This window comes from Salmo salar, chromosome ssa03 (assembly GCF_905237065.1).
Source record: "Salmo salar chromosome ssa03, Ssal_v3.1, whole genome shotgun sequence".
Classification (NCBI taxonomy): Eukaryota; Metazoa; Chordata; class Actinopteri; order Salmoniformes; family Salmonidae; genus Salmo; species Salmo salar.
The window spans coordinates 59,265,864-59,278,987 of NC_059444.1; the positions used below are offsets into that span (position 1 = coordinate 59,265,864).

The 13,124-nt window shown below is 48.4% G+C and overlaps 1 protein-coding gene across 1 annotated transcript in view; it reads right to left on the reverse strand.

The window, feature by feature from the left end:
• LOC106600788 (rho GTPase-activating protein 23) overlaps positions 1–13,124 on the reverse strand; it is a 44,927-nt gene that overhangs the window by 13,034 nt on the left and 18,769 nt on the right. Inside the window, exons 6-8 of the mRNA XM_045716055.1 lie at positions 12,984–13,038; positions 10,070–11,332; positions 9,752–9,902 (exon numbers count right to left, since the gene is read on the reverse strand). Coding sequence (XP_045572011.1) covers positions 9,752–9,902; positions 10,070–11,332; positions 12,984–13,038 — 1,469 coding nt within the window. The remainder of the gene's footprint in view (positions 1–9,751; positions 9,903–10,069; positions 11,333–12,983; positions 13,039–13,124) is intronic.

Below are 13,124 nucleotides of genomic sequence, written 5' to 3' on the forward strand. Positions count from 1 at the left end.
TACGGCGATACGGATACCACCTATAATCGATATCTACATACATAACGCATTGATGTGACACACACTGCTGCTCGAGCTACTTGTTTCTTACGGATTGTCGTCGTTGTAGATGACTGTGTATTTTAACCCAATAATGGTTGAATTTTAGAGGTTTAAGCTGCTTATCACGTATTGTTTTTGCGACTGGTGGACAGCCAGTAGGTGAAAAAAAATCACTCTTGCAACAGCTGCATGGTGCAGATTCCAGCATTTGGAATAACAGTTTGAGGGACTTCTTCCCTTCTAAACTCCCCCGTGGTATTGTGCTCCACATACTGTCAAAAACAAGCATAATTTAAGAAGACCACAAGTGGGGCTTTTATTGCTCAATCTAATTTGTGCTGATAAAAACTAAATCCATGGGCCTAACAGACATGCTCAAACTTGCACACTTTTGATAGATTTAAACAGCTACAAATGATTCAGATATCATAGTGTCCCCAACAGAAACGTAAACATTAGGCCTAAAGCAAATGCAGCATATGGCATTCATTTTTCACATGTAAATAGCACTTTTTGGCAGTGCTCAAAGCATGCCATTCCATGAGAGCAGCATTTCTTTTTCAGCTCGAAACAACAAAATGATTAACAGAGTAGGCTAATAACTCCTTTGTTTTTGCGTCATGCTCAGGTAAAACTATTTGGCTAATCTATATTTCCAAGTCCTATTCTTGAAGATCAAGGGGTATTCAATTAATTGGAATGACTGGAAATCTGACAGACTTTATTTTTTTATGTCACGATATAACCTAATCGTATTACAGGGGTGCGTGCTTAGTCCCCTCCTGTACTCCCTGTAAACCCACCACGGCGAGGCCACGCACCACTCCAATAACATCATCCAGTTTGCTGACGACACGACGGTGGTAAGCCTGATCACCGGCGACGATGAGACAGCGTACAGGGAGGAGGTCAGTGACCTGACAGTGTGGTGCCGGGACAACAACCTCTCCCTCAACGTCATTAAGACCAAGGAGCTGATCGTCGACTACAGGAAATGGGGGTCCGAGTAGGCCCCCATCCACATCGACGGGGCTGCAGTGGAGCGGGTTCAGAGTTTAAAGTTCCTCTGGATCCAAATCACTAAGGACTTCAAATGATCCACACACATCCCCCTCAGGAGGTTGAAAAAGGTTGGGGCCCTGAAATTCAAGTTCTACAGCTTCTTGACGGGCTGCGTCATTGCTTGGTATGCCAACAGCATAGAGCTACAGAGGGTGGTGCGGACAGCCCTGTACATCACTGGGGCTGAGTTCCCTACCATCCAGGACCTCTGTATCAGGCGGTGTGAAAGGAAGACTCCAGCCACCCATGTCACAGACTGTTCTCTCTGCTTCCGCAAGTCTGACACTAACAGGCTCCTGAACAGCTCATTTTCCCAAGCCATAAGACTGCTAAATAGAACCTTGTTTATATGTTTTTGCACTCTCTATGCACACTCATAGGACTCTACACGATCACACACACTGACACCACTTCATACACATACCATGCACACACATTTATACTGACTTTACACACGCACACACACTCACATACAATCTTCATTTACACTGCTGCTACTGTTTATCATATATCCTGATGCCTACTCACCTTACCCGTATACATATATACCTCTATCAATCCAGTATGCCTGCACATTGTAAATATGGTATTGGAACTGACCCTGTATATAGCTACCGATCCTGGAACTGACCCTGTATATAGCTACTGACCCTGGAACTGACCCTGTATATAGCTACTGACCCTGGAACTGACCCTGTATATAGCTACTGATCCTGGAACTGACCCTGTATATAGCTACTGACCCTGGAACTGACCCTGTATATAGCTACTGATCCTGGAACTGACCCTGTATATAGCTACTGACCCTGGAACTGACCCTGTATATAGCTACTGACCCTGGAACTGACCCTGTATATAGCTACTGACCCTGGAACTGACCCTGTATATAGCTACTGACCCTGGAACTGACCGTGTATATAGCTACTGACCCTGGAACTGACCCCTGTATATAGCTACTGACCCTGGAACTGACCCTGTATATAGCTACTGACCCTGGAACTGACCCTGTATATAGCTACTGACCCTGGAACTGACCCTGTATATAGCTACTGACCCTGGAACTGACCCTGTATATAGCTACTGACCCTGGAACTGACCCTGTATATAGCTACTGACCCTGGAACTGACCCTGTATATAGCTACTGACCCTGGAACTGACCCTGTATATAGCTACTGATCCTGGAACTGACCCTGTATATAGCTACTGACCCTGGAACTGACCCTGTATATAGCTACTGACCCTGGAACTGACCCTGTATATAGCTACTGACCCTGGAACTGACCGTGTATATAGCTACTGACCCTGGAACTGACCCTGTATATAGCTACTGATCCTGGAACTGACCGTGTATATAGCTACTGATCCTGGAACTGACCGTGTATATAGCTACTGACCCTGGAACTGACCCTGTATATAGCTACTGACCCTGGAACTGACCCTGTATATAGCTACTGATCCTGGAACTGACCGTGTATATAGCTACTGACCCTGGAACTGACCGTGTATATAGCTACTGACCCTGGAACTGACCGTGTATATAGCTACTGACCCTGGAACTGACCGTGTATATAGCTACTGACCCTGGAACTGACCGTGTATATAGCTACTGACCCTGGAACTGACCGTGTATATAGCTACTGACCCTGGAACTGACCGTGTATATAGCTACTGATCCTGGAACTGACCGTGTATATAGCTACTGACCCTGGAACTGACCGTGTATATAGCTACTGACCCTGGAACTGACCGTGTATATAGCTACTGACCCTGGAACTGACCGTGTATATAGCTACTGACCCTGGAACTGACCGTGTATATAGCTACTGACCCTGGAACTGACCGTGTATATAGCTACTGACCCTGGAACTGACCCTGTATATAGCTACTGACCCTGGAACTGACCGTGTATATAGCTACTGACCCTGTATATAGCTACTGACCCTGTATATAGCTACTGATCCTGGAACTGACCCTGTATATAGCTACTGACCCTGTATATAGCTACTGACCCTGGAACTGACCGTGTATATAGCTACTGACCCTGGAACTGACCGTGTATATAGCTACTGACCCTGGAACTGACCCTGTATATAGCTACTGACCCTGGAACTGACCGTGTATATAGCTACTGACCCTGTATGCTACTGACCCTGTATATAGCTACTGACCCTGGAACTGACCCTGTATATAGCTACTGACCCTGTATATAGCTACTGACCCTGGAACTGACCGTGTATATAGCTACTGACCCTGGAACTGACCGTGTATATAGCTTCTTACTTTCTAGTGTTCTTCTTATTTATGATTTTTTTTCTTGTGTGTTTTTGTTCTACCTTGTTATCTTTTGCACTAATTATTGATTACTGCATTGTTGGGTTTAGAGCTCGCAAGAAAGGCATTTCACTGTTGTGCGTGTGACATCAAAACTTGAAACTTATCTGTATTAAATTACAAAGCAATGGGTTTAAAGAAGCCTACATACACCATAAAGTAAAACGCAACATCCATGTATGGCCAGCTATGTAAACTCTAAAGTTGATTTATCCTGCAACAGATGTCGTTCAATTCATTTTTGTCTTCTTCCAATGCCTCTTAAGTAGTCTAAAAGTAACTGAAAGTAATCAGATTGTTACAGAGTTTGGGTGATCCAAAAGTTACATTACCGATTACAATTTTGGACAGGTAACTAGTAACTAACGGATGTCATTTAGAAAGTAACCTACCCAACCCTGTCCAAGACAACCATACAGCGTTCATCTCAACCATTCTAAAACACACACAAGGGGATGTGAAACCAGCAGGCCACAACACACTTTCTGACTGACACAGAGGATTATGGACCAGACTAGTGTTTGCATGTAGAGAGGGAAGGGTAGGGTTTTGCCCATGTTTAACTTTTGTAGCTTCAGGTCCTAATGCTGTCCTCACTAATAACCACGGCTGCTGCGCCTGTCTGAGTACCTTCACTAAACAGCAGAGGGCAGCAGATCTTCAGTCTCAAATGGAAGCAACGGCTCAAAACCGACTTGGCTCTCAACTCGAAACCAACCCCTATAGGCTTAACATGAACTTTTGAAACTTAATGTTATGCTTTCTTGTATTGTTACAAGGTGCTCAAAACATAACTTGCCATGCAAGACTCGTCCCTCTCTCCCCCATGTTTCTTCTCTGACATACATACTTCTCCACAGACATCATTTTCTCCCCTTCATTCCTATCTGCTTCCACTTTCACTGTCTTCCACCTGCTTCCCTCTGTTTCTCACATCTCCCTCACCCCTCCTCTTCTCTCTGTATCAGTCTCGGTGCTAGGGCCAGCCCAACAGAGGCAGTAGGAGAAGGGGCAGAGGCGGAAACATTCCCAATCTGGGTTGTGGAATCTGCCTGTTTACAGCCGAGCCCAGAAATAGCCGCTCTCGCTGCCTGTGGGTTTAACAAAGGCCATCATTAACAGAACCAGCACAGCAGAGCCAGTAGAGAGAGGAGCCCTGAGTGGGAGCCACCACAATACTGGCCTTAGAATGGAGCAGGGCTCTATACTACCACAGCACACTGCTATAGCCTACTACCACTTCCCCTTCTCTATAGGAGACACCATGACCTCACCCGCTCACACAGAGACACAGAGAGAGGATGAAAGAGAGATTTCTTTGAGAGAATAGGCCATGTTTTGGCCAGCTCAGTGTGAGTGTGTATGTGTGTGTGTGTTGGGTGGAGGGTAGTGGCTCTGTGTGTCTGTTGTGGGGAGGGCATAGTGGTACACAAAGGCAGCATTGAGGGCTGTGGGCACAGAGTGCAATGCCCGAGGCTGGCAGTGTGACAGAGACAGTCTGGATCCCTACTGTACTATGCCTCACAGGGGGTTCCACTACCACCAGGCCTCCTGTCCTACCATCTACAACACTGGGTTCCCCCAAAAAGGAGGCTCAGGGGGGACAGTATAACCTGCCATCCTAATAAGACCCAATACTAGGATTTACAGTAAAAATGCTCCAATATGTAATTCCTTTCATTGGTTTTATTACCGCAAGCTACCAACACTATTCAAAAGGAGACTACAGTGAGTGGAAGCACCATATAGAGAACGCTAAGTCAAACTACCGATACTAGAGGGCAAGAGAATCCAACCACCATCCTGGACAGCACAGACTCTGTGCTTTTGTGTGTCTGTCTACTACACGGCCTCATCATCTACAGTCAACAGAACAGCAGCCTATTAAATCATGCTCCCAAACAACCAGATCACAGATCCTATCAGGGAGAGGAAAAAACGGAGAGATAGAGAAACAGCAAGAGAGAAGTTTTAAGTTTCAGTGTTTGGTCATGAAACGTGCCTCAGCTTGCCGCCCTGACTGCCTAGTTTCGGTAAATTTTCAGCTGCTCTGAGCAGGAGGGAAGAGAAGGAGCAAGAAGGTTCTCTGTTTTCTGGTTCTCTTCCCTATTAAATCGTTTCATCTATAGGTCTCCCTCTCTCTCTATGTTCCGTCACGGCTTGGCCCCACATTGAGGGCATCTATCTATCTCTCCATTTCAAACGTAGGTACAAGTTTCCGACGCAGCTCATTTGAATCTGCTTTGCACTTTGCTGACCTCGGTTGTTGTCCCGACCATCTGAGGGAGTAGCCTACCTTGCCTAGAGAAAGTCTACACCCCCCTTGGATTTTGTCACGTTTTATTGTGTTACAAAGTGGGATTAAAATGTATTTTATTGTCATTTTTGTCAACGATCTACACAAAATACCCTAAACTCTAAAGTCAAAGATGAATGAAAAATAAAACACTAATATGCCTTGATTAGTTAAGTATTCACGCCCCTGAGTCAATACATGTTAGAAGCACATTTGGCAGACGATTACAGCTGTGAGTCTTGTAAGAGCTTTGCACACCTGGATTGGGCGACATTTGCCTATTATCCGTTTAAAAACTCTTCAAGCTTTGTCAAGGTGTTGGGGATTATGGCTAGACAGCAATTTTCAAGTCTTGCCATAGATTTTAAAGCAGATTTAAGTCAAAACTGTAACTTGGTCACTCTTTGCCGAAGTCAAGCATATCCATACCATGATGCAGCCACCACCATGCTTGAAAATAAGGAGGCAGTTACTCAGTGATGTTTTGGACCAAACATAAGGATTTGCATTTAGGCCAAAAAGTGTATTCCTTTGCCGTGTTTTTTTGCAATATTACTTTTGTGCCTTATCGCATATATAAGCAATATTTTTATTCTTTATATTTGTATTCTTCTTTTCGCTCTGTCATTTAGGTCAGTATTGTGGAGTCACCAGAATGTTGTCGACCCATCTTCAGTTTTCTCCCATCATAGCCATTGAACTCTGTAACTGTTTTAAAATCACCAATGGCCTCATGGTAACATCCCTGAGCAGTTTCATTCCTGTCTTGTAGCTCAGGTCAGAAGGACGACTATCTTTGATGTGTCTGGGTGATTTAATACATCATCCACAGCATAATTATTAACTTGACCATGCATAAAGAGATTTTCAATGTCTGATTTGTTATTGTTACCCATCTACCAATCACTGCCCTACTTTATGAGGCTTTAGAAAAGCTCCCTGGTCTTTGTAGTTCAATCTGTTCTTGAAATTCAATACTTGACTGAGGGATAATACACTGCTCAAAAAAAACAACACAATGTAACTCCAAGTCAATCACACTTCTGTGAAATCAAACTGTCCACTTAGGAAGCAACACTGATTGACAATACATTTCACATGCTGTTGTGCAAATGGAATAGACAACAGGTGGAAATTATAGGCAATTAGCAAGACACCCCCAATAAAGGAGTGGTTCGGCAGGTGGTGACCACAGACCACTTCTCAGTTCTTATGCTTTCTGGCTGATGTTTTGGTCACTTTTGAATGCTGGCGGTGCTTTCACTCTAGTGGTAGTGTGATGCGAGCTGTGGCAAGAAGGTTTGCTGTGTCTGTCAGCGTAGTGTCCAGAGCATGGAGGCGCTACCAGGAGACAAGCCAGTACATCAGGAGACGTGGAGGAGGCCGTAGGAGGGCAACAACCCAGCAGCAGGACCGCTACCTCTGCCTTTGTGCAAGGAGGAGCAGGAGGAGCACTGCCAGAGCCCTGCAAAATGACCTCCAGCAGGCCACAAATGTGCATGTGTCTGCTCAAACGGTCAGAAACAGACTCCATAAGGGTGGTATGAGGGCCCGACGTCCACAGGTGGGGGTTGTGCTTACAGCCCAACACCGTGCAGGACGTTTGGCATTTGCCAGAGAACACCAAGATCGGCAAATTCGCCACTGGCGCCCTGTGCTCTTCACAGATGAAGCAGGTTCACACTGAGCACATGTGACAGACGTGACAGAGTCTGGAGACGCCGTGGAGAACGTTCTGCTGCCTGCAACATCCTCCAGCATGACCGGTTTGGCGGTGGGTCAGTCATGGTGTGGGGTGGCATTTCTTTGGGGGGCCGCACAGCCCTCCATGTGCTCGCCAGAGGTAGCCTGACTGCCATTAGGTACCGAGATGAGATCCTCAGACCCCTTGTGAGACCATATGCTGGTGCGGTTGGCCCTGGGTTCCTCCTAATGCAAGACAATGCTAGACCTCATGTGGCTGGAGTGTGTCAGCAGTTCCTGCAAGAGGAAGGCATTGATGCTATGGACTGGCCCGCCCGTTCCCCTGACCTGAATCCAATTGAGCACATCTGGGACATCATGTCTCGCTCCATCCACCAACGCCACGTTGCACCACAGACTGTCCAGAAGTTGGCGGATGCTTTAGTCCAGGTCTGGGAGGAGATCCCTCAGGAGACCATCCGCCACCTCATCAGGAGCATGCCCAGGCGTTGTAGGGAGGTCATACAGGCACGTGGAGGCCACACACACTACTGAGTCCCATTTTGACTTGTTTTAAGGACATTACATAAAAGTTGGATCAGCCTGTAGTGTGGTTTTCCACTTTAATTTTGAGTGTGACTCCAAATCCAGACCTCCATGGGTTGATAAATTGGATTTCCATTGATTATTTTTGTGTGATTTTGTTGTCAGCACATTCAACTATGTAAAGAAAAAAATATTTAATAAGATTATTTCTTTCATTCAGATCTAGGATGTGTTATTTTAGTGTTCCCTTTATTTTTTTGAGCAGTATACATACATATGTGGTATGTATGGGGGACAGAGGAAGGGTTAGTCGTTCAAAAATCATGTCAACCCCTATTATTTCACACAGAGTCCAGTAACTTAAGTGATTTGTTAAGCCACATTTTACTCCTGAACTCATTTAGGCTTGCCTAAACAAAGGGGGTGAATACTTATGCAACAAGCATATTTGAGTTATTCCATTTTTATTCATTTGTTAAAATTGGCAAAATGTTCTTTTCACTTTGACGTGGAGTATTTTATGTAGATCAATGGCAAAAAAAACACACAATTAAATCTATTTCAATCCCACTGTGTAAACGCAACAAAATGTGAAAAAGGTTCAAGGGGGTGTAGACTTCCTATAGGTACTGCATGTGGCCCTGGCCAGGTCGTGCCTTAGCTGTGGTTGGTTGGTTGCCTGTGGTTTGACCGTAGGGCTAGAGGCTATGGTCTGTTGATTAGTACTGTACATGTTGGAGCAGTTGGCTATTTAGTGAGGCTCTGTTATGTTCATCATGTGTTCTTTCAGCACCAGAGCAGAGGCAACGAGCTGAGACACGACCAGATACCTCCTGTTCTGTTCTCACAAACACATACACACACACTGTACATACATACATACACATGTGTGGTTACAGTAGAACACACACGTAGTACACAAATACACAAACATTCAAACAGTTACAAAGCCCAGAGGGTCATCTCAGTAAATCCAGGCATAATGCCAAAAGTTATGGTTATTATTAGATTTCCAACCAATTCATATATACTATTATGATTTCGTTGTTGTCATTTAGCAGACGCTCTTATCCGGAGCAACTAGGGTTAAGTGTCTTGCTCAAGGGCACATCGACAGATTTTTCACCTAGTCGGCTGGGGGACTCAAACCAGCAACCTTTTGGTTACTGGCCCAACGCTCTTAACCGCTAGGCTACCTGCTGCCCAACGTAGCTGGAACTGAAAGAGAATTCATGGCAGTGACGTAGAGAGAGAGAAATATTCTCCCTGTTGTGAAAGCAGACAGACTGACAGACATGTGGGCAGACAGACATACTCTGATCACAGACACACACGCCTGTGAGACATAAAGTCAGCTTCCACCTCATCTCCTGTGAATGGAAAGGCAATCTGAGAGACTGGGTGAGGGGAGAGGGGGGGGGGTTAGTGAAGTCCCGTAAATTATGATTCAATCAAACACTATTAATACTGTCTGCGGGAAGTGCCAGTATTACCCAACACAAACAAAGACACAGACTGGAGACAGAGTGAGGAAAAGCCCGGAGCCTGGCCACATAGGCAGACCACTTCTATTCTCTAAATACAGGCCAAGTCATAGTCTACGTCCTCCCATCTTTCTGGTCAATCATTCTGGTAAGCTTCTTGTCTGTTTTTACAAACAGTTAGTTTCCAGTAAGATCAATCAGGAGGAATATGTTTGTGTCTTAAACAGAAGTGGGAGTGATGAGGTCTGCAAGTCACATGGAGGGGTAGGGAGAGGAAGAGGACTGTGTGGTGGTGGAGGTGCTTACCTATAAAGGGAATGGAGGCCATTGCGTCATCCTCTACAGACAGGGGGGCCAGGTTGCCATTGGTACGGTGCGGGGCACTATCTCCTGAGGGGCGAGGGGCGGGGGCAGCGTTGTGGGGGTCAGGGGGGGAACACAGGGGGTTCCGTGCCATCTACAGGCAAGGTGTAGTGGGGGTGGCGCATGGCGTGGGCGCTCCTTCGCCCCGTGGGGGGTTTCTGTCTCAGTTTGACCTCCTGGGTCTGAGCTACCACCTCCACCTGGCCTTCCACTGCCCCTCTCTCATGGTTGGTGGGGCGGTAGGCCTTGTCAAGGGGCTCAGGGGTGGTGGAGGCCAGGGGGGATGGAACAACACCCTCCGGGGGGCTGGTTTTGGGGGGTGGGGGCCCAGCTGAGGTGGGGTCCAAGGTAGGAGGGGTCCCTGAAGGAGGGTTGCTGCATGATGCGGCCTGTCTTGCGGTTGAAGGAGGGGCTGTAGCTGCGGTAACCTACTGGCTGGTCGTCCAGGCTCTGTCCGGTGGGCAGACGTCTGCTCTGAGGGGCTGGCTGTTGGGGCTGGGTATGTGGGTGGGACTGTGATTGGGTTTTGTGGTGCGGCTGTGCTTGTCGGCCCATAGAGGGGGCCGGCGCGACACCACAATGGTTCCCCTGCCTCTGATAGGCCTCAGTTCTGGGTGCTTGTTGTGAGGCCTGCTGCAGCCAGGCGGGCCTCTCGAAACGGGGCGACCCCAGCATCTCCAGCGAGCGGCCATAGCGGTCGTACTGTACCAGCAGGTTCTCCGACCGGGCTCTGCTGCCGTAGGAGGAGGGGTGACTCTGGTCCCGGGCCCCCTCCCAGTCTCCGTAGGTCCAAGAAGGGTCCCCGTGGGGGCCGGGGCCTGACTGTTGCAGTAGCATCAGGGTGTCCTGGGAGGCACTGTGGGGCCAGCCGCCCGGACCCCGGCGGTGGCGCCCGGGGCCTGTCTCACACAGCCTGTCCTGAGAATAGCTGCGGTGGCGTTGGTGCATGCTGCCACTGCGGTCCTGGCGCTGCTCAGCAGCTTGGCTGTAGTACCACTCAGACAGGGCCTGTTGGCAGTGATGGCTGTGGCTGGGGCTGGGCTGGGGAGGGCTGGCCCAGGCCTGGCTGCCCTTCCGGGGCTGAGAGGAGGCGGTGGTGGCGGTGGCATTGTGGTTGACGTAGTGGACACGCAGAGGGCTGCTGAGGGGCCCTCCTGAGGAGGAAGATGAGGAGTAGGAGCGGCCCCTGGTCTGTCCCGTAGGCTGCTGCCCGGTCACACCGTACTGGATCTCCTCCGTCCTGTGGGGGGGGCTACTGTGGCCCACCGGCTGTCCGCCCCGCCCCTCCTGCCAGCTGGCCGGGCTGCCCACGGTGGAGCGGTTGTCCAGGGGGGACAAAGGGCTGGCGGAGCCTGCCCAGCGGCTCCAGTTGTCCAGCTGGTTCTGGCCCATGGGGGCCGGGGACCCAGTGGGAGGCTGGGACTTGGCGCGGGGAGCGTAGCAGAGGGGCGGGGGTACCGGAAGGTTCCGGGCTCCCCCTGTGTAAGGCTCGTTGCCCCTCAGGTAGGCATCCTGGGAGTATGCCTGTAGGGGGAGACAGAGAGGGAGAGAGGTGAGACACAAACAGGAGGAGTTCAGGTGACGAACAGAGGTCAGAGGGGAGGAAGGAGCGATACAATTGCTTTGACAGTCACAGGTTTCACCGGCACAGCATTCCACTAAAGCTCCTTGTTAACTATGATGTTACACAGCAAGCGACGTCTAGAATCATCTGTGTTCATCCTCCTACCACCTCAGTCTGCTCAGCCATAGTGACTCTTAGGGGCCCCAACTCAGCCTCCAACACAAACACAGCTACTAGTTTGCTGCAGGCACTAGCACGCGCCTTGAGCAAGAGCCACAACACAGCAGCCATCTGCACACACACAGACACAGAGCAATGTTCCAAATATACCACTATAACAAAACACTGACTTAAAACAACAACATATCTGGATCTATCAAAACAAGCACAGAATCTCACTGTTACAGCTAGCTTGATCCAATACACCCGCAACAACACCACACATCTAAAGTGTTGTTCAGCGTTTAGCCCCTCAAGCTACAGCCGCAACAGCGATTAAGAAACTACAAAGCTACAGACTTAAAACCTCTTTGCCCAAAATGAATTCATATCAAAAGGCAACACTTAAAGAGGAAGTGTTCAGGCTTTACCTCAGAGAGCAGGGCAGGCCCACACTCAGTCTGGCAGTGTCTCTCAGGCTCTATACTGGCTTGAAGTCACTCGAAGAGGAGAGGAGGGGAACTCCTCAATGCACGAGTCTGTTTGCTTCCCACAGACACTAACACTCCCGTTGCTACGATTTACCGCGCTCTCCCTCTCTCTCCTTTCTCGAGTTTATGTCTCGACTTCTTCTTTACACTCCTTTTTTTTGTCTCTCTCGCTGTTCTTTCTTGCTGTCTGTCGAACTTTCTTCTTTGTTCAGTGTGCTGTCCTCAGACAAGCCCTTCCAAACTCCCTCTCCTCTTCCCTCTCTCACTCTCTCTCTCTCCCTCACTCTACCCTGTGGGAGGGTGGAAGGGGGCATGGCTAGAGCTGGTGATGTCACCACTGGAATGCAACCCATGCCCGTGGTGAGGGGCGGAGTGAGAGGAGAGAAGGGTGAAGGAGTGGAGGGGTAGGGGAGTGGTAGTGGGGTTGAAGGAGGGGCAGTATTTGGAAGGGGAAAGACAGGGTGCTTGGTGGGTAGGGGGTTGTGTGTGTGAGAGAGAAGCCCAGGTCGGGCGCCCAGGTCTGGGAGGTTGTGTCAGCGTTGTGCCCCTGGGTTGCTCCTCCTGGTCCAGAGGAGAGGCGGTGACATGCTCTGCATGTCTGGTCATGTGAGTAAGTGGTGGAGCAATTTATGAACTGAGGCAAAATGTGTGTGTGTGTGTGTGTGTGTGCGCGTGTGTAGGTAGCTGCTTTTCATGTGACGCTTCCACAGAACTTTGGATAATTTGCGTGAATGAATGTGTGCTGTAATCTAACGACAGACTAGAAAGCGTCTGCGTCACGGCCTAGCTAGTTCCTGAGGGCTGAGAATTTCGACTCGAAGCAATGGAACATCCAAGATGTTATCTCTCTTTAGTATTAGTATTCTTAAATCAACGAATTTATCAAAGAATTCATCAGGTATTAACTTATGAGTATTTCTATTAGGGTGTAGTATGGTTGAAATATCATACTCACACTTACCAGCTGCAGCACGTCTTCATCTTTTGGCATTATAGAGACCTCCAACACACTCTCACTGTGGAGAGAATGAGAAGAAAGGAGAGAGGAAGAGAGGGCAAAGAGAGGGGGAACCGAAGAGAGGGGAGAGAAGGAGGGAGGAAG